This window comes from Lissotriton vulgaris, chromosome 5, assembly GCF_964263255.1.
Source record: "Lissotriton vulgaris chromosome 5, aLisVul1.2, whole genome shotgun sequence".
Lineage (NCBI taxonomy): Eukaryota > Metazoa > Chordata > Amphibia > Caudata > Salamandridae > Lissotriton > Lissotriton vulgaris.
In genome coordinates this window covers 1,625,003,356-1,625,027,201 of record NC_141693.1, presented here as the reverse complement: position 1 = coordinate 1,625,027,201, position 23,846 = coordinate 1,625,003,356, and the positions used below count along the sequence as shown (strand labels likewise).

The window sequence follows — 23,846 nt, the reverse complement described above, 5'->3', positions numbered from 1 at the left end:
AGGAAAATCTGCCCAAAGACTGGCTGGGTAGGTGACGGTCGAGGGGGAAGTCCCAAAACCCATCTCCTCTATAGCTATCAGGTAGCTCCACCGGGCTATGGCCAAATAGCTAGGTCTCAAAGAGAAGCATTCAAATAACATAGAGGGCAAAATAAATGGAGCGTAGAGAGTGGGGAACAGGGAAGGTGAGAAAGGGAGGATGGAGAAGGAGACAACAAGGAGAGACAAAATGAAATCTGTCTAAAGGCCAACTGGGTAGGTGACGACCAAGGAGCGAATCCGCGGCCCATCTCCTCTATAGCTAAACCATGTAGCTCCATTGGGCATCAGACAAAATAGTTCAGTCTCAATACACTGAGAGAGGAGAGAAGTAGAGATATAAATCGAGGTAGGAAGCGGGAAGAGACGACAGGAGGGACGAAAGGAAGTCTGGCTAAAGACCGACTGGGTAGGTGACGTCCAAGGAGGGAATCCCCGACCTGTCTCCGCTATAGCTAAACCAAGTAGCTCCATCGGGCATCAGACAAAATAGCTAGCTCTCAAATGACGCGGGAAATTCACAGGTAAACAAGGTGGGGACTAGGGCAAGGACAGGTGAGGGCAAAGGTTTTATGTAGCGCTGGCTAGACCCGGGGGTATTAGAGCGCTTTACATGAGTTTCCACAAATTACAAAATTACATCAGTTACGATTTATATCAGTTGCTAGACACAAATTACAAGAGCATAGAAGACTATATGAGTGAAGTGTGGATGGGAAGGGGGTACGGGTAAAGGGGTAGGAGGGAGGTACGGTAGAGAGACAAAGGAAAGTCAGGCTGGGTAGGTGACGGTCGAGGGGGAAGTTCCAAAACCCATCTCCTCTATAGCTAATAGGTAGCTCCACCGGGCATTGGCCAAATAGTTAGGTCTCAATGGGAAAACATTTAGAGAACATAGAGGGCTAAATAAATGGAGCGTAGAGGGGTAATGGGGTAGGGTAAAGGGGTAGGAGGGAACATATGACAAAGAGACGCAAAAAAATCTGCCCAACGTCCAGTTGGGTAGGTGATGTCCGAAGGGGGAAAGTCCACAGCCAATCCCCTCTTTAGCCACCAGGTAGCTCCACCGGGCATCGGCCAGAAAACTAGGTTTCCACGGTCGGGGGTAAGTTCACAGATTTAATGTCTGGATGGGGGAAAGGCGAATGTCAAATTAAATATCTCAAAGTAGGAGCACAACATGGAAGGGACTACAGTGGCAGCCATTTAGGGGTCAGGCAAGGGGTCCTGCGTCAATCACCGGCTGGATTTTGTCATTTGGTCCATCAGACAAGTACGATAATGCCCAGCAGGCATCTGCCAGAACATCAGTGTCATTCACAAAGAGGAGCCAGGATAGCACAGCAAGAGAGGGAGAGACCTTCGGGAACTCAGGAGGAGGGTTTTTCCCTCGGCAAAGGTTCGATAGAGCCCACACTGCATTTCTGGTCATTGTGAGACGATTCTGCTTTGAAAGCAACTGTCCTAAAGGCGGCAGGATGTTGCAGTCTAATACATAGTCTCTGCACACAGTGCTGTCTCCAGCAATGTTACCAAAAGCCCAGACTGCCTGCTCTTGGACATCTTCAAACTCAGAGCTGAGCAGCTCGATGAAAACTGGTACAGCCCCTGATTGAATAACGATGCGGGTCTGCAGAGAAATTCCTGATGCAATATTTGTCAGTACCCAGGCAGATTCGAACTGTAATGTACAGTTTTCTATCCTCTTGAGGAATTCCACAAATCTGGCCACAACCCCAGGAGTACCGATGACTTCATCAATAGGAGTATTCGGTTCTTTAGATAAGGGTTTTCGAAATTTCTCCGTGGTTGACAACTGCGTCTCTGGGTTGGTTGAGAAAATCATTTCAATCATATCAGCAGTAATGGTGCCAATTGCAGCTAGATCCATGGTATTGATTTGTGCTTCATGAAATCCTCCATCAGACATGCCTTCTTCCTCAGTTTCTTCTGCACACGCAACATTTCTTCGTTTGAAGAGCTGATCTTCACGCTTCTGTTTGAGCAGCTGAAGCCCCTCTTCTTCACGCCGCCGCCTCATTTCATCAGTATTCAAAGACTTGTTCTTATAACTCTTCAGACGGACGTTCTCTTTCGCTAGAGTAGCCATTTTGATACACCAATTGGGTGGTAATCACTGCTGGGCCGCCGAGATCGGGCCAGATAGCAGCTAGCACAGCATCAAGCAGGCTGCAGATCTGGGACACACGGAAAGCAGTCCCTACCAGGCAGCCGATCTCCAGGTCGCTAAATGGCGCAATAATTTAAATGGTGTACTTTACTCTCCAAGAGTTGGTTCAGCTTGTTCCAGCGCAAAGTTGATTACAGGGGCAGATTTCGGCCAGAAAGGGGACAGTGAAGTGAAAGCTGCAGATTTAAGGCTCTCTGGACAGCCGAACAGCAAGCAGACTGTTAAGTGGTGCTGGAGACCGGATTGCGAAGAGTTGGCAAACTGCAGCTCCTCTGCGGGAGAGAGGTAGGCACGGCAATGCTTGGAAACATTAAATTAAATCCCAAACCAATTTAGAAAATGATGATACATTTTAATAAATGAAATGAAACTAAAATGACAAAAATCCAATCAGCAGACCCAGAAATATGTGAATACTTCTGCAACAGAATCACAGCTATTTACAGCAAATTCAGCCCGCAACAAAACCCAACAGACCTCGCTAAGCACCTCCTGATCTTATCCAAAGATCCTATGCTAACCACATGGCCTGTCATCACACCAGAAGAAACCACCATCACTATGAAGTCCATCCACTCAGGGGCCCCCGGCCCCATCACACCTACTCCAGAGAACTACAACCATCAGCGCCATGCTCACACCCATTCTGAATACCTCCACCTCTTTAATGACCTTCCGAGTTGCTTGTGAACATGCAACTGTCCTACCATTGCTGAAGAAACCCTCTGGGGACCCTTCAACACCTGCCTACTACAGACCAATCTCCCTGCTACCAATCCCAGCTAAGGTCTTAGAGAAAATGATCTACAGATCCACCTCGCCCAATATCTCAACGACCACCAGCTTCTCAACACATCACAGAAACTGCCCTCATCGCTGCCACGGATGGCACCTTGGATGGAGGAGAAACTGTGGCCCTCATCCTCCTAGACCTCTCTGGAGTATTTGGCAAAGACTCCCAATTCATTCTCATCCAACAACTACAAGACATCAGAATCCATGGACATGCTCTTTGATGGATCTGCTCCTTCTTGACTGGAAGGACCCAATAAGTCAGATTGGCACTGTACACCTCGGATGCACCCAACCTCTTCGATTGTTGCCGAGTGTTCCGGTGGCGCCAGAGAGCAAAAACCAGCGAGAGCAGGTTCAGAGGATCAAAGTGGTAGCGGCATCCGCGGTGTCCGCGGGAGAGACAAGGAAGCCGCGGGGAGCCCGAGCCCGAACAAGGGATTGGAAAAAAAAAATCACAGCTAGCCAAGGCGAAGTCCCCGCCGCAATTATCCTGTTTATACCCGCTGCCCACAGCCCGTGAGGCTCTTGAGTGACGAACGGCTCCCAGAGAAGAGAGACCCGTCTAATGGCAGCCGCAGCTTTTGTGCGTTCTGCCATGCTTTCGTGTGCGGCGGAGCTTTGGGGCCGCGGTCCGGGTCTGGCAGAGAAGACAAGCAGAAGAATCTGAGAAGCAGAGAAGCGGAGGAGGAGCAGAGGAACATGAAACTAGAGCCGGGCCCAGGGAGGGGAGCCATTGCGGGACCGAAACAGGCAGTACAGGTTGGTGCGACCTCCCAATGCAGCTGGCCCCGTCATTCTGGCTCTTTGGCTCTTTTAGCTCTGGTGCTAATACTCCTCTAAAATCATCCAGCACTTCAAAAAGAAACCTCAAGAATCCCCAGAAGTAGGAGTAAGAGAGCAAAGTGCGGCGGCGGAGGTGAAGGGGTGGGTTTGAAACTCTAGAAGAGCGGTTTTTGGACTCCAGCCGAGTCCCCATTGCCACGGTCACGGCCAAGACCACCAGACAGGGCGTCTGTGAGGCGGAAAAGGAGCAGGGGGCAGGTTCCTCAAATATCTACATCCCATCCTCACCATGAGATCAGGGAGACTTAGAACTGTCCCCAAAGCAAAAGCAAGCATAAGAAAACAACCACTTCACAGGAAAATGAGTGAAGATCTCACTCACTCCTCCGATGAGGATACACCAGAGGATATTCCAGAGGCGCCAGACACCACTGACAGCGTCTTCACCTCCAAAAAGCCACTGAAGACCGCAGGCCTTAGAAATGCCAAGATCACAGACTTTTTAATCTTAGCCACATCATCCGCTACACCAGCATTGCAGGAACAGAATTTAAAGACCGTTATTAGCATTAAAAGAATGTCTCAGTCGGTGACTTCACTAACCAAAGCCCTGCAGCTCCATAATAATACTAAGAGCAACAACCCTCAAGAGATTAGACACCATCCCTTGGAAAATCTCCGAAAACATTAAAAAAAATGACGAATCAACACACGGTGAATGCCCAAATAAATACAAGGGAGGAAGTTGGCGAGATCAACTCTGACATTGCGCCAAGTGACGAGCGCACTGAGGGCACAATGGAAACGCCTGATGTACAAATTGTACCAGAGTCGCGGCGCTCCTTAAATCAAGGTCCATACTTTGGCCTGGCAGACTATGATCAAGGGGCCGACACTCGATTAGCTCTGAGAATGGATAATAAGGACCTTCTGGATAAGGTCTTTACAGAAAATGATAACAAGGATAAACCCATAGATGAAAGGAAAATAACCAACAGCCAAACACAGTCAAAGGGTGGCTTGCCAGACACAGTGGCACAAAAAAAGTACAACACCACTCCAAAATTCACCGCATGTCCAGACTCGCAGGAGGTATTCAACTCCTCCGACGCTTTTTTTACAATAACCAGCCAAACGACCAACAGAAAAACATCAAATCGCCCGTCCGGGCTATTCCCTCTCCACTTTAACATTTCCTCACCAAGCATAACAACCTCGCCAACTTCGCCAAAGTCCCTTGAGCAAGGAACAGAATGGCTAACCAAACACTCATCCCAGAAACGGTTCCTGGTGAAGACCCGCAACATCTACCAGACTCACGAGATCCACGAGCTCCAGGTTCAGCAAGGTACAAATTAAGGGACAAAGCTCGGAGCAGTCCTCGAGAACAGAGATACCCAGCAGAAAATAGTTTACCAGTTCACGCACCATTGTGGCCACCGTTCATAAACATCATGGAAACCATCTCTTCAGCACTACTCCAACACTCTGAAAAGTTGGAAGTCACAGATAGACATTCTGCAAATCTTAGCTTCACATGTAATGGGAATAGACAAAAAGATCCTCGAGCTAAACTCTTTCATCGAACGGGTACAGAAAGATCTGTATACAACGTACCATGAATGTCAGTGCTTCGAAACAATGAATCAGCTCAAAGTGTTACCGGCCATTCTAAGTGACATTTAGGCAGAGGTACAAAATAAACCAAATGATGCCCATAATTCCTCTGAAATTCCCGGTATAAGAATCCCTCCCGAAAACTCGCCAAGCTCAACCAGTAGCGCCACATCATATAGTGAGGACACAAGGGCGGACCAAACAGCTGGCAGTCCAATTGAGGTAATATGAATTTTTATGGTCAATTGTGTCCCCTAACGTAGACCCCAACGGCTCCATGTACGTGCTTCAAGTACATGTATGTTCCCTCCACTTCCAGCTATGAAGACGCAAATACATTTGCGTCCAACGTTAACATGTCCTCTTTCAGATCCACCATGAATGGGTCGAATATTCAGTTCCTAAGTATGCCTTGCCACCGTCTTTACATGGTGCACTTTTCACGTTTTCCTGGCTCTGGCGAGTTAGGCCCGGATTTCTGCTATCGAGCTTTTTCTGCCTTCCGCCTCTGGAAGCTGCAGCCCGGACCTGCATCTGTATCCCTGACCTTTGTCTTACTCCCTGCGCGGCTAGCGGTGCCTGGCTCGGCCTGCTTGCCTGCCAAAACTGTATTTTGCCTTCAAGTTATCTGCTCCGCTCCTCGAAAATACATTCCTGTCCTAGTTTAGGTAAACATCCTTCCCAGCTGCAGAGCAAAGGGCCCGGCCTTTCCGTCTCCATGCAAGTAATTCATAGCTCCCGTTACCATGGTAGGCCCATGGCCCCCTTGCTTTACACGTAGACACGTAGTCGCATATGCACGCACTAGCAGTCAGTATAGAATAGCCTCTGCCCGAGAGACCTTTCCTTCTAGATAATACAGTTCCTCAAACACAAGATACCAGATATGATTTGGGATTAGGTTGTTCCGACACGCCAGACTGCTGTCTCCCCGTATAGCGCAAATGTCAAGTCCCCTTCACCCTCCAGTTCCACGTCACTCACACGTCATGCTGCTGCGCGTGCATCTCTGCCACATATTTCTGCTGACTCTGCAGGATTCTTCTATGGATCCACCCACCTGTGACACTTCTCTATGACGTTTCTAGCACACACCTCCGTGTACGCCCTCGTGCACGCCTTCTGTTACGCATGTGTGTTCTTATCTCGTTTCTCTCAACTGTTACGCCTTCTGCATTCATCACCACTACATGCATTGACTCTATATATGATATTCTGTTAATAAAGCATTGTACATGTCCATGTCCATTCCCTTCCTGAACCCTTGTGGTGATGGAACATGATACCTGGTTCGAACCAATTCCTTTTTAAGGAATAAAACCCTTATAAACTCAGATGCCACGGACTCTGCCTCTCATTTTTGACTGAGTTATTCTTATTGAATTTTACCGCATAGAAATTAAGTATAGGTAATTTTATTTACCACATAATTGGCGCCCGAACAGGGACCCCTCCTGAACCTTACGCGCCGGCGGTGCGTTGCAGGCCTGGTCCCCTGCCACAGCCGTGACGGACAACTACGCGTACCCGCAGGATTTCCTGTATCTCCCTCAGGCCAACGGAGGTGACTGAGGCTGCGATCGACACCCAGACGAGGCGGTGAGGAGTGCGGAGGATCCCGACCAGAGCCCAGCCGAGAGAGCAAGGTCCGAGGTGTTCAGAGGCCCACCAGTTCCGAAGTTCCGAAGTACCTGCGTCACGAGTCGAGTCGAGTCCAGTCCGGTCCAGTCCAGTGTCGAGTTTCCGAGGCCTTCCGTTCCGTGCTTCCCGGTGAGTACCGTTGCTGTGGACGCATCTAGACGGGTGCATTAATTTGTGTCCGGTCAAGACGGGTTTGGGTACACAGATCCGGTCTGCACTGTTTAGCAGTGTATCTGTACTGTTTAGCAGTATATCAAGATCAAGTATTCAGCTATTAAGTTATTGTTCGTTATCCGAAATGTTTCAATGTGTTTTAAATGTTGTGGTATGAGTGATTGTTTGATTTTCATTACTGTGTTTATTGTATTAGTGGTGTCCAAATCCGAGTAAGTATCAAGTATCAAGTAACACGGCTCAAAATGCCGCTGTTTTCTAAACTGAAACAGATGGGAACTAGGAAAGGAATACTCGAGGAAGCTGTTCGCATCCCACCCAGGGACACTCCCGGATATTTTATGTACCACAAGCACGGCTTAGATGCCGTATTATATCTCGACTTGTGGGTGGACTACACCAAAGATTTAGCAGAGAATCAGAGATGGCCCGTTACTGGGACATGGGATGCCGAGTGCATCTTGAGAGTAGAAGAAGCCTTATGGAAAAAGAAAGCCAGACAGTCGCAGAAAGATGCCATTGAATTATGGCGTAAAGAATCACACAGACGGACAGAGAAAGCACTCAGAAAAGCAGAGAAAAGTAAAGAGGATTCCGAAAAAGCCAAAGAAAAAGAACTACTAGAAGAAGGAGAACGAGTTAGAATAGAACAACACGATAGACGTAGTAATGCTATTATGACAGGATTGTATCCAGTCCTGGCCGAGGGCCTGCCCAAGGCGACCCCGGAAGTACCGAAAGATCAGCCCCCTCCATTGGTTCCGACTAAATTGCGTCACAAGACCGCAGCAGAGATTTTCCTTTCTTCCTATTTAGACGATGTAGCACCCGCATATACCAATGTTCCACCTGCACCTATACCACCCACTAATAACCTTCCCCAACGACAGACCACTCCTCCACCACTTCCTGCACCCCCCATTAACCCTATTAATCCGCTTAATCCTTTCGGGCCTGACACGACCCTACAGACAGATCATGCTCAAGCCTCCGCCTCAGGAGGTGCATCAGGGGGTTACCATACCCCGCCACCAACACACCGAATAACTATTAGAGAACTAGCAATGGAACGTACTCCGAAACCAGCCACAATGGAAAAGCTTAAAGAGCTTCTTACAGACTGTAGATATGACCCAGTACCAGGCAAAGACGGTTGCATGATATTAGCCTCAATACGCATAAGACGTGCTGCAAACTTTTTGGTTTTATTTCCAGGAATGCAAGATTACCTAGACAGGATATATCATTTTGTTCAGACAGGGGAGGGTCAGGAATGTATTCACGAGGCTATGGCACATCAGAAAGTAGACCTTCAAAGTGTACTATTAAGATTCCTCATAAACTGTTTCATAAGAGAACGAGACCGGCCTGGTGTAAATAAAGAAGAGATGGAGGTACTAACTACGTGGGATCAGAATATTTCAGAGGGAAAACATGATAGAAAGGCATGTATAGAGGCCATGTACAGGAAAATCCGTAAAGAAATAACAGTATTTCATGCAAAAGAGAACGCTGAAAGGGAAGCAGAATCAGACACGAATAAATCCTCTGGGGAGGAAGAGCCAGAAGATAGAGGAACGATAGCATATGTAGGAAAGGGTAGATCCTTTAATAAACCGATACGCCCAGAAAGCAAGAGACTTTTTCACTCCGCTATGTCAAACCCGAAGACTCCTGAACATCTATTTCAGGCTACCGATAAAATACTTCAAGAACGAATGGGGTACCATGTACTCGATTCCATGGATGAACAAGAATTAGCCAGGTCAGCAGTACAATGGGCTGACAATTCTGATAAATATAGTGATGACGCATTAGCGCAAACCTTTTTGAATCTTTCCCCAGACGAACAGCGACTAGCTGGTATGTACATGATACAGCACCTCCTTATATTGTATAAGAGCCAACATTCTGATCCAGGTCCCTTACCTGATGTACTAATAGAGTTACTCATGAATAAATGGAGAGGCCTGGGTACCGATTTAATTAAGGTAATTCTAGAACATCGACACAGATATAGTGCTTTTCTGAATCCACAGTTTGTTTCAGCTCCACCCCCAGAAAGAAAAATGTTTTACATAGACAGACAGAATCCCTTGCGAGAAGTGCATCCAGTCAGAAATGCTGATAATACCTTTAGACGTGTGTTTGTGTACACGCCCATAACTAAAATGGAATTATTGGAAATGAAGAAATTAGTGCCCAGTCACGATAAATACCCTGCAGGTTTCCACCGTGAAATAAAAGACATGTTACTCATGGGAGATTATACCTATCCCGACATCATGAAAATATTGAAAGTGTTATTGCCTGCCGGTATTTACGAGAAACTCAAAGAAAAAGAATGGGAGGTGGGAGAGCAAAAGATTGATTGGGCTGCATTAGAGAACAAAGAAAATACTCGAACCCCAGGCCTAGGGCTTGGGGACAAAACTAAAGCATTACCAGGATTGTTAGTACAAGTATTGCCACGTTTATTAGCAACTAAAAAGGAGGACTGGGATGCAATCTCAGCCTGTAAACAGAAACCCGATGAAGACACTAGTGATTTTTATTCCCGATTTGAGAAATGTTTTATTATTAATAGTGGCCTGAAAGCAAGTAGCGAGTCATATCCACACCTTTTTGTATCCAAGTTAGTCGAAAATTCCCTGCCCCAAGTTAAGAATCGAGTACTGAAAGTCGAGAGCACCTGGCAAGCAAACACGCCTTCCCAAATGTTACAAATGTTACAGTACCACCAGAACAGAATTAGAGAAGAACATGATCACGAACAAAGACGTATGAAAGACACGAAAATGAAAATGTTAGTAGCCCAGTCAGTTCCAGCTGAGGGTCAGAAAAAGGGCATGACACAGTCCAATAATTCAGCAGCTCCTGTTAAAGGGACGTGCAACTATTGTAAACAGCCAGGTCACTACATAAACGAATGTGCAGTTTTGAAAAACAATATAGCTACAGGTAAAACTAAAGAGAGACCGCGTCAACCTAGACAAGACCAGGTCCAACAACAAGTACCACAGAATACCCAGCCTATGCAGGCTCCACAACAGACAGTACAGACCGTAGCGGTACCACAGCCACAACCGATTGCCGCAACACAACATGCAACTCAGCAGATGTACCAGTATGCCCAAACTGATTATCCCGATTATCAGCGATACACATGAAATAGCCTAGAGAGGGAAGTTGGCTTGCCTCTTATTGAGGTTCCTGTAGATCAAGAGGGTCCCTACGTTCATAGTCAAGTATTAGGTAAAGATAGAACGTTTTTGATTGACACAGGGGCAAGCAGAACAACAATAAGTCACGAAGAGGTTCCAGGGGCACCCCTCTCAGGCTCCCAGAATGTTTCCCTTGGATTTTCAGGCAAGCCTATTGTAAATGAAGTATCGAAACCAGTACCTCTTTTAGTTGGTCCGTTGTCTCGCACTACAGATTTGTTATTAACGAAATCATGTCCAGAAAACTTGTTAGGTATCAAGACACTGAAAGCTCTAGGAGCTGTGATTTGCTGTTCTCCGGAAGGAGTAAGACTGTTTTTGCGTGACTTTAAGGGTCACTATGTGTTGAGAGATATTGATCCCAGATTACAGAACGTTCCTGCACATTTATGGGCGCAAGGCCCCACTGATGTAGGTTGTATGCACATTACACCATATCGAGTCACACTCAAGCCAGGAGTGGTATTACCACGAATCCGAAAATACAAGTTACCCCCAGATGCTGTAGTGGCTTTGCTGAAAATCATTGACGAGCTCATTGCACAAGGAGTGGTTGTAGAAACCGACTCAAATCTATGTAATTCCCCTATCATTCCAATTCTTAAAAGCACTGATCCAAATGCACCTCCAGTTTATCGATTAGTGATCGATTTACGCGAATTGAATAAATGCATTGTACCACAGTACCCTGTGGCTCCAGATATCTCCTCACTATTGACAGCTATTGATTCCGAGGCAACGTTCTTTACTGTAATTGATCTGAAGAACGCCTTCTTTAGTGTCCCCATTGATCCGGAGAGCCAATATCTCTTCGGATTCTGTTTAAATGGCCGAAGCTTCAAATTTGCACGCGCACCTCAAGGATTCACAGAAAGCCCCAGCATCTATAGCCAAGCACTGAAAAGACAACTTGACAGTATTCACATGCCTGATAACACTGCCCTACTTCAGTATGTCGATGATCTATTGATCACCGCCCGAAGTGAACCTGAATGTGAACAAGCATCACTGACGGTTTTGCATTTCTTGGCTGACAAGGGACACAAGGTGTCTCCTTCGAAGCTGCAATTCTGTGTTCAGCAAGTGGTTTACCTTGGGCACTTGCTGTCCAAAGGGGGGAGACAGCTAACACCTGACCGCATCCAGTTAATTGTAAACATGTCACAACCCAAGACACAAAAGGAGGTACGGGCTTTTATAGGCCTCACTTCTTACTGTAGACAATGGATTCCTCAGTATGCATTTCTAGCCAAGCCACTCATACAGTTGACAACACAGGAGGCAGCGACATCGACTGTCCTCCCATGGACTCAGGAACATACACAAGCTTTTGACGACTTGAAGAAAGCCTTATGTCAAGCACCAGTTTTAGCGACACCTTGTTACAGTAAGCCTTTTACACTTTTTGTCACAGAACGCGAAGGTACTGCATTGTCAGTACTCACTCAGGATCAAGCAGGTTCGCACAAACCGTGTGCCTATTTTTCTAGTACATTGGACCCAGTAGCCCAGGCTCTGCCTGCGTGCTTGAAATCAGTAGCAGCGACAGCTCTAGCAATCAGACAAAGTGATTCCATAGTGTTAGGACATCAATTGACAGTACAAGTTCCACATTCCGTGGAGGTTCTTTTAAACCGAACACAGACTCAACACTTGACTATAGCACGACTGACAGGTTATGAATTGACATTGTTTCAGCCACACATAGAAATCAGACGTTGCAATACATTGAACCCTGCTACACTTCTGCCATTAAGTGAGACAGACCCATTGGCACATGATTGTATTGAAGTCATTACCATCACGACGAAACCCAGACAAGACTTGACAGACACCGCATTACCAGATCCAGACCTGACACTTTATGTGGATGGTTCATGCATGAGAACAAGTACAGGAGAGTTAGTGGCCGCATATGCAGTCACGACAGAAACTGAAGTCATAGAAACGAATTGTATTGACACCCTGTCAGCTCAAGCAGCAGAGCTCATCGCTCTGACACAAGCCTGTATTCGAGCAAAGAACAAGAGAGTTAACATATACACAGATTCACGTTATGCATTCGGAGTCGTACACGACTTCGGAGTACTCTGGCGGGAAAGAGGTTTTTTGACTTCTCACGGTGCCAAGATCCAGCACGGTCCCCTCATTCAAGCTCTGTTAGACGCAATACATTTGCCTACAGCCATATCCATTATGAAGTGCAAGGCACATACGAAAGTCACAGATATCATTTCCCAGGGTAACGACCTGGCAGACCGAACAGCCAAGCATACAGCTCAGACTCAGACTCATACAACTGACCTGACAAAGACAATAGTCCAGACAACGACACATTGCATGACAGTTAAGGATCCCGCCCTAGATGTAATTGACATACAGACACATGCTACACCAGACGAAATCAAGAAATGGACTGAACTAGGAGGGATCCAGACAGAACAGGGATGGATGACGAAGGGAAAATCTACATGGTTTCTCCCCGACTCTATGGTTCAAGTTATCATTAATACAGTACACAGTCCAGCACATTTAGGAGAAAAAGCCATGTTAGACAGTATTCAAAATCTTTGGTTCAACAAACATTTACGAGCAGCAGCCAAACAGAAAGTGCGTACTTGCATGATCTGTTGTCAGTTCAACCCAGGTAAAAGCATTCCCGTAGAGCAAGGTGGATTTCATCCTCCCGATCACCCTTTTGAAGTCCTCCAGATGGATTATATCCAGATGGAACGCTGTCGAGGATTCAAATATGTCCTCGTAGTTGTATGTGCACTCTCCCGTTGGACAGAAGCATATCCAGTCCCAGATTACACTGCTCCGACCACTGCCAAGCAGATGGTTTGTGAATTCTTCCCCAGGTATGGTTTGCCCCGTATCGTATACTCAGATAACGGTCAGCCATTCTCATCCGAGCTTATGAAGCAGGTATCACTCCTGCTAGGCTACCAATGGAAATTCCACTGTGTCCGACATCCCGAGGCAGCAGGTCTCGTGGAACGTCATAATCAGACTCTGAAAATTCGTCTTGCCAAGATCTGTAGAGAGAAAGGCGTTGACTGGATAGTAGCTTTACCAGTTGCACTCTTTTATATGAGGATGGTAGCACACTCTAGAACAGGGCTATCCCCGTACGAGGTGGTCTTTGGTAGGCCACCGAATATGTGGGGGACGCCTCTGCCTCGTAAAATCACTGATGTTGACTGTAACATGCTGACAGATTACCTTGCCTCCTTGATGTCTGCACTACAATCATGTCGTTCACAGGTTGCTGCAGCCTTTCCCGACAACACCGAGGTGAAGCCACACGAGATTGTCGCGGGGGACCTGGTGTTCGTGAGGAACTTCGACAGGAGGAGTCCGCTGGAGCCCCGTTGGCAGGCGCCGAAGCTAGTACTATTGACTACAAGGACTGCGATCAAAGTGGAGGGCCGTAAGGGCTGGCTTCACTCGAGTCATGTTAAAAAATGCCATGGACTGCCGCCAGACTTAGACTCCCAGCACTGCCCTCCTCCATCGACTGACTCAAAACTCCCCCTGGTAGAGAAAACTTCTTCTCAGGAGTATAAATTAAAGTTGAGGTCTAGCAAGTCAGACAGTTTAATTGTTTAAGTCCTCCCCTAGGTGAATCGGTTAGACAAGTTTCTGACAAGTATCCACTAGACCCCAATAGAGAGAGAGATAGACAGAAACAGCTCAAGAAACGTGAATATTGTAAATCACTCCGTAGTCACTGTATTGTGACACTATTGATTATGTTTTTTCTGAGTCTTATGATTATTGCTGCAAGTATACTGCTTCATGTATATTTTCCTATTTTCAAACGTGCACATTCTTCTTCAAATGACACTGTCGAGCACACTTTCAGTGAACTACCCTCGCATGAGTTGTCTTACAGACTTGCGCTGCGCAACAATACATTCATTAGTATGTTACATCATTCCCATCAGACCAGCAATGCTACTAATTGTTGGATATGTGGCCGACTCCCTCCCTATCAGAAGTACAAGGGAGTTCTGCCCCTCTTTCCGTACCCGTTCACACACAATGGTTCCTGTGGTGCATGGTTTAGTTTGATTAATTCCTTAAATTCTGATTCCGTAGTTTACCAGGGCAACTGGGTATGGGGAAACCTGAACACAGTTTTGCATAAAGTATGTTTCCCTGACAAGGAGAGTCTTCCCCAAAGGACAGGGACTGATCTAGAAAATGAAGTATATGGATTAGGTAATTTTACACTCAACCTCATGATTCTGAATGTCCAGTCCGAAGCCGAACCAGTCTTGCCCGCTATGTCAGTATTACCAGTAAAAGGTGAATTATGTGTCAGAAAGAATGGTTCAGTACACCTAGGTCATAGTACATGTACTACTGTGATCGAATTCAGTGATAAAGGCAAGTCTACATTCAAGGCTTCCCGTCATTCCTATTTCATTTGTGGTCATACCGCATATATACGTTTACCTCTAGATTGGGATGTTACTTGTTACATTGCCTTCCTTCTGCCACCTGTTTTCCTAGCCCCTCCTGATTATCATAGGGACTCCCATCTAGTACACAATAGACCACAGACAGATCTCCCGATTGTCGACTACACTGAAACGGCATGGGAGCAATACACAGACTTTGATAAAGGTTTCTTTCCCTACTTAGGTGCTGTCTTCAATAGTAAATTGATACGTAAATTAACCAGAACCCTTGAAGCAGTAGTGAATGAAACTACTTCCGCCCTAGGCAACTTAACAGAGGAACAGTCTGCTATGAGACTTGTCGTTCTTCAAAATCGTCTTGTTCTTGACGTCATCCTGGCCGATAGGGGCGGAGCTTGTAGAGTCATCGGATCGAGCTGCTGTGTTTTCATTCCAGAAAACGCGCCATCAGTGTATAGAGCCATAACCCGTCTTCACAAGATTGCAAGTCAGATACACCAGAATCCAGGCAACTGGACTTGGTCCGGTTGGTTCTGGAGCTCTTATCAGCCTGGGGATGGAAAGTCCTATCCTTCCTAGGAATAGCCCTTCTCATAGTATTCAGTTGTTGTCTATGTCTGCAATGTGGGCCAGCGATTTGCGGCTTGTGCGCCACATCATGTATTCCTCATTCAAGTCCACGTTCAAAACACCGTCAGAAGAAAGAAGAGCAAATGATGTTACATGAACAGATTGATAGATTAATGAGGATTGATATATCATGAAGGGTCCGTAGGGGACAAGGAGGGAATGAGGGAATATGAATTTTTATGGTCAATTGTGTCCCCTAACGTAGACCCCAACGGCTCCATGTACGTGCTTCAAGTACATGTATGTTCCCTCCACTTCCAGCTATGAAGACGCAAATACATTTGCGTCCAACGTTAACATGTCCTCTTTCAGATCCACCATGAATGGGTCGAATATTCAGTTCCTAAGTATGCCTTGCCACCGTCTTTACATGGTGCACTTTTCACGTTTTCCTGGCTCTGGCGAGTTAGGCCCTGATTTCTGCCATCGAGCTTTTTCTGCCTTCCGCCTCTGGAAGCTGCAGCCCGGACCTGCATCTGTATCCCTGACCTTTGTCTTACTCCCTGCGCGGCTAGCGGTGCCTGGCTCGGCCTGCTTGCCTGCCAAAACTGTATTTTGCCTTCAAGTTATCTGCTCCGCTCCTCGAAAATACATTCCTGTCTGGTAGTTTAGGTAAACATCCTTCCCAGCTGCAGAGCAAAGGGCCCGGCCTTTCTGTCTCCATGCAAGTAATTCATAGCTCCCGTTACCATGGTAGGCCCATGGCCCCCTTGCTTTACACGTAGTCGCATACGCACGCACTAGCAGTCAGTATAGAATAGCCTCTGCCCGAGAGACCTTTCCTTCTAGATAATACAGTTCCTCAAACACAAGATACCAGATATGATTTGGGATTAGGTTGTTCTGACACGCCAGACTGCTGTCTCCCCGTATAGCGCAAATGTCAAGTCCCCTTCACACTCCAGTTCCACGTCACTCACACGTCATGCTGCTGCGCGCGCATCTCTGCCACATATTTCTGCTGACTCTGCAGGATTCTTCTATGGATCCACCCACCTGTGACACTTCTCTATGACGTTTCTAGCACACACCTCCGTGTACGCCCTCGTGCACGACTTCTGTTACGCATGTGTGTTCTTATCTCGTTTCTCTCAACTGTTACGCCTTCTGCATTCATCACCACTATATGCATTGACTATATATATGATATTCTATTAATAAAGCATTGTACATGTCCATGTCCATTCCCTTCCTGAACCCTTGTGGTGATGGAACATGATACCTGGTTCGAACCAATTCCTTTTTAAGGAATAAAACCCTTATAAACTCAGATGCCACGAACTCTGCCTCATTTTTGACTGAGTTATTCTTATTGAACTTTACCGCATAGAAATTAAGTATAGGTAATTTTATTTACCACACAATACATCATCCCTCGATCGCCCAGACAGAAATCACTGATGTCACAACATACCACCGCAAAGGCATTCTGGATCCAGCCAACTTAGAGGCATCCCAAACAAACGGGAATCAATTCAACAGAGGCATGGACGAGCCGGAAAACTTGGGGAGCAAAGATCCAGGGATAATATCCAACGGGCCACAAAAACAAATCATCCCACTGACAAAGCGTGAACGCAAGAGACTGAGGAAAGCTAGACAAAACAAGCACCAGGGGAAAAAAGACCCTATAAGAATCGTTAATTCAAACACAACCATAGGAACAACATCGCAAGGTCCGAATCGTAAAGAGTCGCCAACGGCGGACCAGGTAGAACAAGTGGACCGCGGGCATATATCCCAAACTATGTTCCCGCCCCTGGAAGTTAAACCAATAGTCAACATGAAGAACCAAAGTGTCCCAAATTTAATACAAGCCCAAACAACCAGGCAACTGGCGGTCGGCCCTCCTGCGCAGAAGCCACACGTAGAACAGAAAAACATCTCACATTACATTCCGAAAATGGTGACGGCTCCAAAAGAAACTCCCCCTGCAATGGAGAAACAACAGAGATCCATCTCACAAGCCCCAGTGGACCCAAGACCACAGCAGGCGGTTCTTGATATCGAGCCTGTAATTCAGTTGAATGTCCTAAACCAAGGCAGTTCGGCCAGACTATCAAAAGCAAACACTCAAATCTGGCTCACAAATCAGGAAGAGATGCTAGATGCAGCCTATCCAGCCGGATCTACAACGCATGATATAATACCGCACTACAATTCAAGGGGGCAACATGGCATTCTAAACCGGAGGGCCATATTAAAACTCTCCAATCTGTTTGAGACGTTAAAACACGTGAATCTCAAACCACATAGAAAGTATTGAATTTAAAATATTTCCTAATACAAACGGGAGAGAAATGACAGTGGCAACGTGGAAGGACCCCGAAATAGCCATAGAGGTTTGGCGACACAGAAAAGAGTTCGCCAAGTGGGGTATCGAAATCAGACCCGTGCCACCAGAAAGATACCCAGGCCCATTATCCATGTTGGCGGAAGACAGATCTAAATCAGTAGGTGGAATTCTCCGGGGGGCCATTGGTGGCATGGACACCGTTAAGGGGGGATGGGCCAATTTACGAATCATCCATCAAGGCCAGTCAGGGGGATTCAAAGAATGTCGGAAAATTCTACCCCCAACGCAAAATACACCGGATGCAAGGATGGTGGAAGCATGAAAACCGACTCTGAAAGCCTGCTCGTGGAATATCAATGGTCTGGGGGGTAAAATCAATGATGTAGAATTAATGTCATTCCTAAAACAATTCGACATCATTCTACTCCAAGAAACCTGGTCAACGCCTTCCCAGCATATAGATGGTTTCAAGGAAATCCAACTACACACCAACAAAAGAGGCCTTTTGGGAAGGGCAGCCGGATGTCTATCGATCTACCTGAACACTGGCATCCCTTGGACCTACGTTACCATCGATACAGGACAACAATGGATCCAGTGTATCAAAATAGAGTTGATGCAAGACTCCGGCAAAGGACCGCAGAGGGCTCAAGACTCTTTGTCAAAGATTATCTGTAATATGTATTTACATCCATGCTCCAAGAATAAAGCGGAGAAAATCCTGACCTTAAAAGCCCTTATTAAATCAATGCAATCCATCTACCCGCAGGCGGGGCTAGTCATGTCAGGTGACCTGAATATGTTCTTGCTTCAAAAGAACCATGCCCAAACCATGAATCAAAATAAATGGAATGGCCAACCTATCTCGAGAATTATAACAAATCATCGGAAAAAGGATAAGACCGGTCAACAGTGTGCTCTAATGTTTGCTGAGGTCGGAATGATCGCTTTGAACGGCTGTTTTTCACAAGATCAACCAGCATCCTCAAGTAGAATAGCCAAACTGGTCAAATCAGTGCTCGACTATACCATTGTGGATCTAGAGGTCCTACAAACCATCGTCACTTATAAAATAATCCACAAATTGGAGAGTGATCATAGTCTGCAAGCTTTCGAATTCAGTGTCCAACACAAAAGGGCCCAGCATGCAAAGCCCTGACCGAATCTCCAAGCCTCTATAACCTTAAGAGACTAGTATGGAACGGAAACAACACCAAAGAGATAATGACGTTCGTGAAAAGTGTCCACATAGAAGCGACCGGAGAAGATACATCCACTCACCAGGAAAATTGGGAAAGACTGACTAAGACTAACTGAGAGATTTGGTTATCAAACCTTCAGTCACAAAAGGAAATCAAGCAAAGCACCTCAAGCGTCTCTGGGCTCCTTAGTGAGCAAGAAAAGGATCCTAAATCAAGAAATCAGAGAGCTACAAGCAATAGCCAAGACAAAGGGAGAAGACACTGCCAGACAAATCTACAAACTAAGGCAAAAATATAAAAAAAGGCGTTTGGTTGGAAAAATCAAAACACCAAACAGATATCTGGCAATCACTATTAGCTTCTAGCAAATCAAATAACAACAGGAAATTCTGGGCAGAAATCAACAAAGTTGTAAACGGAGCGGCCCAGGTTTTAAACGCAAACATACTTGAGAAAGATTGGATCCAGCACTTAGAGCAATCACAAAGCAACAACACTCCAGCACGAAGGCAAGACCAGCAGACCCTTCATCAAAATAAAAACCAAGAAGTAGATCCACAATTCGATGAAAACTGGATAACACCATCCCAAGTAGTTATGGTACTAAAAAACTTGAGGTCCAAAGGTGCTCCAGGCCCAAACGGTCTACCGAATGGACTGTTTAAACAAGATCAAGCCTTTTGGGCAGAATAGCTTACCCCACTGTACAACAATGCATTCCAGACTGAGAGTATTGCCCAGTCATGGAGAGGCAGCATTTTACATCCAATCTTCAAGGCAGGCACAAGGTCCGATCCCGTTAATTACCGCCTTATTGCGCTTATAGACGTCGAGGCCAAAATCTATGCCTCAAACCTCCTGAGGGCCCTGGAAGACTGGGTCAGTGCAAATAAGATTCTGCCGATTACGCAGACGGGCTTCATGCCGGGAACCAATACATCATGCAACCTGCTGGCTTTAAACCTCTTGGTGGATAAAGCAAGGGAAAAGTCAACCAAGCTGTACACGTGCTTCCTATATCTCAAAGCGGCGTTCGACACAGTTCCGCAAGGAGGCACTATGGCAAAAGATGGCCAATTGGGGAATACCATCAAAGCTGTTGCGGGTCATCATAAACCTATATTCATCTACCTGGGTTAGAATAAAACTAGGCAATGGCGATAGAACAACAGAAAAAATCCCCACGTAAGTAGGCCTCAAGCAGGGCAGTGTACTGGCACCAACTCTTTTTAACATCTTCACGCGGACCTGGACAAGTGCATCTCGGAGATACAAAGTGATCCACCGAAGCTTGCCCACCACAAAATTAGGAGCATACAGTACGCAGATGACATCGTACTTTGCAGTCAGACCCCGTTGGGACTACAACGTTCCATTACGAAGCTCCATGAGTACATTGGTGCACAAGGTTTACAAATCAACTACAAAAAAACAAAGATCGTCTGTTTCGCCTCACGGAGAGGGGGGAAATCTTTTAAATGGCACATCGCAGGCAACACAATAGAGCAGACCCTCTCCTGGGAGTAGTAGTCGATGCCGGGTGGACCCTGAAAGATCATCAATCATATAGAAAAGCTCAGGCAAACAAACTACGGTTCGCCCTAAATTTATTAAAAACGAAACTGAAATGCCCATCCAATTCACACCTGTTGAAGGTAATCGCGGCAAAGTTTTTACCATCCTTAACATACGGGTCGGAATTGTATAGGGGAGAAGACGCCAATTTCTTGAATACACAACAATCAGAGCTGTTCAAATACATCTTTCAGATCCCGAGGTTCGTACCCAATCGCAGGTTCACTTGGAATTTGTCTATTAAATCAGCATCAAGTTAGACACGCTCATGGGTCTCTGTTGGATTGAGATGAACAACCAGACAAAGGCGAAAAACGCCTGGAAAACAATTTTGGAGGATGCACTGTTAAACCTCAAAATGGAAAAGGCATGGAACACCAACCAAACTTTTGCGGCTTTCCAAAAAACAGCCAACGGGGATGCAAAGCAAAGATCATGGATAATAGATAAAGCCGCATTAGCAAAGAAAAAACATGGTTGGATGGTGCTGGCCACTTATGAGAAAATGGAGCTGCAACCTTACTTAGTCAACCATATAACCCCAGCCACCCAAAAAACACTACTAAGATTACGGCTGGAATCCTTCATTTTAAAAGACCAGACACCCGCATGGAAACAAACTTGGCCGACTTCTGCCTGTAGACTATGTGGCCAAATGGAAGAATCACTGATGCATATATTGTGTATTTGTCCTTCTTTAACGAGCTTGAGAAGCAATTACCTACTCCACATATTTCGTCATTTTCAAATCAGATCATGCCGCCCGGCCGTCATGTTAGCACTGAACAGCTATCAACTGCAGATAGCTTGCAGGGCCGCCAGATTTTGTCAAAAGGCATCGCAGTTAATCCTGAACACTGAGAAAAAGGAGAGATAAAGGCACAAAATCGAAGCGTGAAGTGCAATGAACAGAGACATTGTAATCTCACTCATAATAATATTACTTACACAGACATCACAGAAACTTTTCTTTTTAACTATCCGTCAGTTTGTAAATTTTATGCTAAACCATGTGTTTTTATGCAACAAAATTGTAAAGGTTTTAATTAACTACAAACAATAAAATGTACTTACTCTTCTGTTCCCAGAAAACTGTCACAAACGCACTGGTCACAAGCAAGCTAACTACAGAAACAACCTCTGTGCCGGAATCAACAAAATCTCTTCTGTTCCACGACGATCCTCACTGAGCCAGACCCTCTTCCACACATACATGATCCCTCTCACCAGCATCATCTGCTTGTAGGATATCAATGTGCTCTCCTGCACCGAAGACAAGCACCTCATTATATTCCTCAAAAACAAGGTGCCCAGTACCCAGATCAAGTTGAATGCCTGCATGACTTAAATTGCCCACTAGATGAAAATCAACTGTCTAAAACTGAACATCGACAAGACTGAAATAGTGATCTTCAGGAAGAGGACATCACCGTGGAACTCCACCTGCTGGCCAATAAAGCTAGGACCGACACCCAGCCCCACCACCCACTCCAAGAACCGCAGGATCATCATTAGGGAAGGAAATCTCGACATGACCGGCCAGGTCAATGCCATCACTGCCTCATGTTTCCATACTATGAAGATACTGAGGAAGATGTTCAAATGTCACCAAATCAGCACCCAGAAAACTGTCACAAATGCCCTGGTCACAAGCAAGCTGACTACAGGAACACCCTCTGTGTCAGAATCAAAAAAAATCTCACCAGAAGGTAACCGACAGCTGAATAAACAAAATGATCACAGTAGTGTGGCGGACAAGCACTTTTTGTGGAACTACAATTTCACTGCGAGTTAAAACATGTTCCCTTCTTTCACAAGGAGCATATCGACACACCAAGTAGTTCCCTCCAATGACAGGGGCGTCTATGAGAATGTGTGCCTTTTTGGGACGAAAAATATATTTTTCCGTAGCTAAATGATTTTTATTAGATTTAGGAGGTCCCGGCAACGCCTAAGCAATAACGTTTTACAAAGACCATAACCAAATAAAACAACAAGAAGTGCCAACGTCAAAAGGCTGGCGGCCAACACCAAACCTCGTGACCTTGCCAATGCTTGTTTAAACTACGTTATCCGGTTTTTCACCTCTTGCCTTTCAGACGCAATTGATTAGTTAACGATGCACTAAGGTTGTGTCGAGGCGCATTAACAAAAACCATTCAACAACATCAAACATGAGACGAGCTTCTAGGGAGACCATCTCCTGATGGCCCGCTGCATTCAGATGCAGACCGCTCTCCTTCGGAGCGCAGATGATGGGCACTAGAGGGGCCCGGCGATCTCGTGCACACTGTGCCTGGTTGTTGCCAGACATACTCTCCCCCTCGCCCTTACGATACATACCCAGCCCCACTTAGCGCCCTACCTCCTCATACATGTTGCTGAGATGTCTTCTCTGCAGAGGTTGATATTAATAAACTTGAAGTCCGGTCTGCGGGCAGAAAGATGTACACCGTGAAGAGCGTAAGGCAGGCATACAGCTTCTTTCTCCTAGCCTTGCCGGGACGCTACCAGCGAGGCGGCTGGGGAAACGGAAATACGAAATCGCCTCACGGACACACAGCTTCTTTCTCCGATGCACGACACGGAAGTGCTGACAACTAATGGCTCGTGCGAAAATGCGCTGCTTACACTGCTTCAAAGGACAGAGGAGAGGAAATGAAACATTACTTCCTAACTCTAGAATAATATCTATGCAAACGGCGTGCTACTGGTATCACAGACGATAGAAAATAAGTGAGGCATCTATGTTTCGCCAACTCGCCGTAGTAGAAGTCGGGACATTTTACAGGTCTGCAGATATAAGTGTGAATTTCATGGCAGAATTACAAGAGGACTTGGTCCGTATTTTACAGCAAGCACAGTTAACACTGTCGGAACTTTTAGTTTTGCTTCCTCAAGTTTTGGACTAATCTACATTGTGCTGAAACCTGGTGAATCAGGACTCGCTAAAAGCCACTGAATACACGCTCACGTGACATCTGTCACTGTCAGGCTGTTGTATACACGCTGTTGAATGCACGTCCACATCTGTCAGTCCGTTGACGCGCCTAACAGGGCGAAATCAGATGTTTAAGAGGGTATTCACAAAAGGGCGAATGCAGAATGAACAATTTTCAGAGGATGATGAACAGCTTCAAATGGGGGTGACAGTGTTAAAATCAAGAGATGCATTTTCTATTGTCAAGAGGGTAAATATGAGAAAAATAGGGGAGACACCCACGAAATGTGGGTGATTTGACGGGTATG

The 23,846-nt window shown here is 46.0% G+C and overlaps 1 protein-coding gene and 1 pseudogene across 1 annotated transcript in view; both read right to left on the bottom strand.

The window, feature by feature from the left end:
* LOC147716857 (uncharacterized) overlaps positions 1 to 23,101 on the bottom strand; it is a 159,707-nt gene extending 136,606 nt beyond the window's left edge. Inside the window, exon 1 of the mRNA XM_086923768.1 lies at positions 22,963 to 23,101. Coding sequence (XP_086779894.1) covers positions 22,963 to 22,974 — 12 coding nt within the window. The 5' untranslated portion in view covers positions 22,975 to 23,101. The remainder of the gene's footprint in view (positions 1 to 22,962) is intronic.
* LOC147716858 (importin subunit alpha-5 pseudogene) lies at positions 1,253 to 2,149 on the bottom strand (annotated as a pseudogene).
* Positions 23,102 to 23,846: the final 745 nt, after the last annotated feature.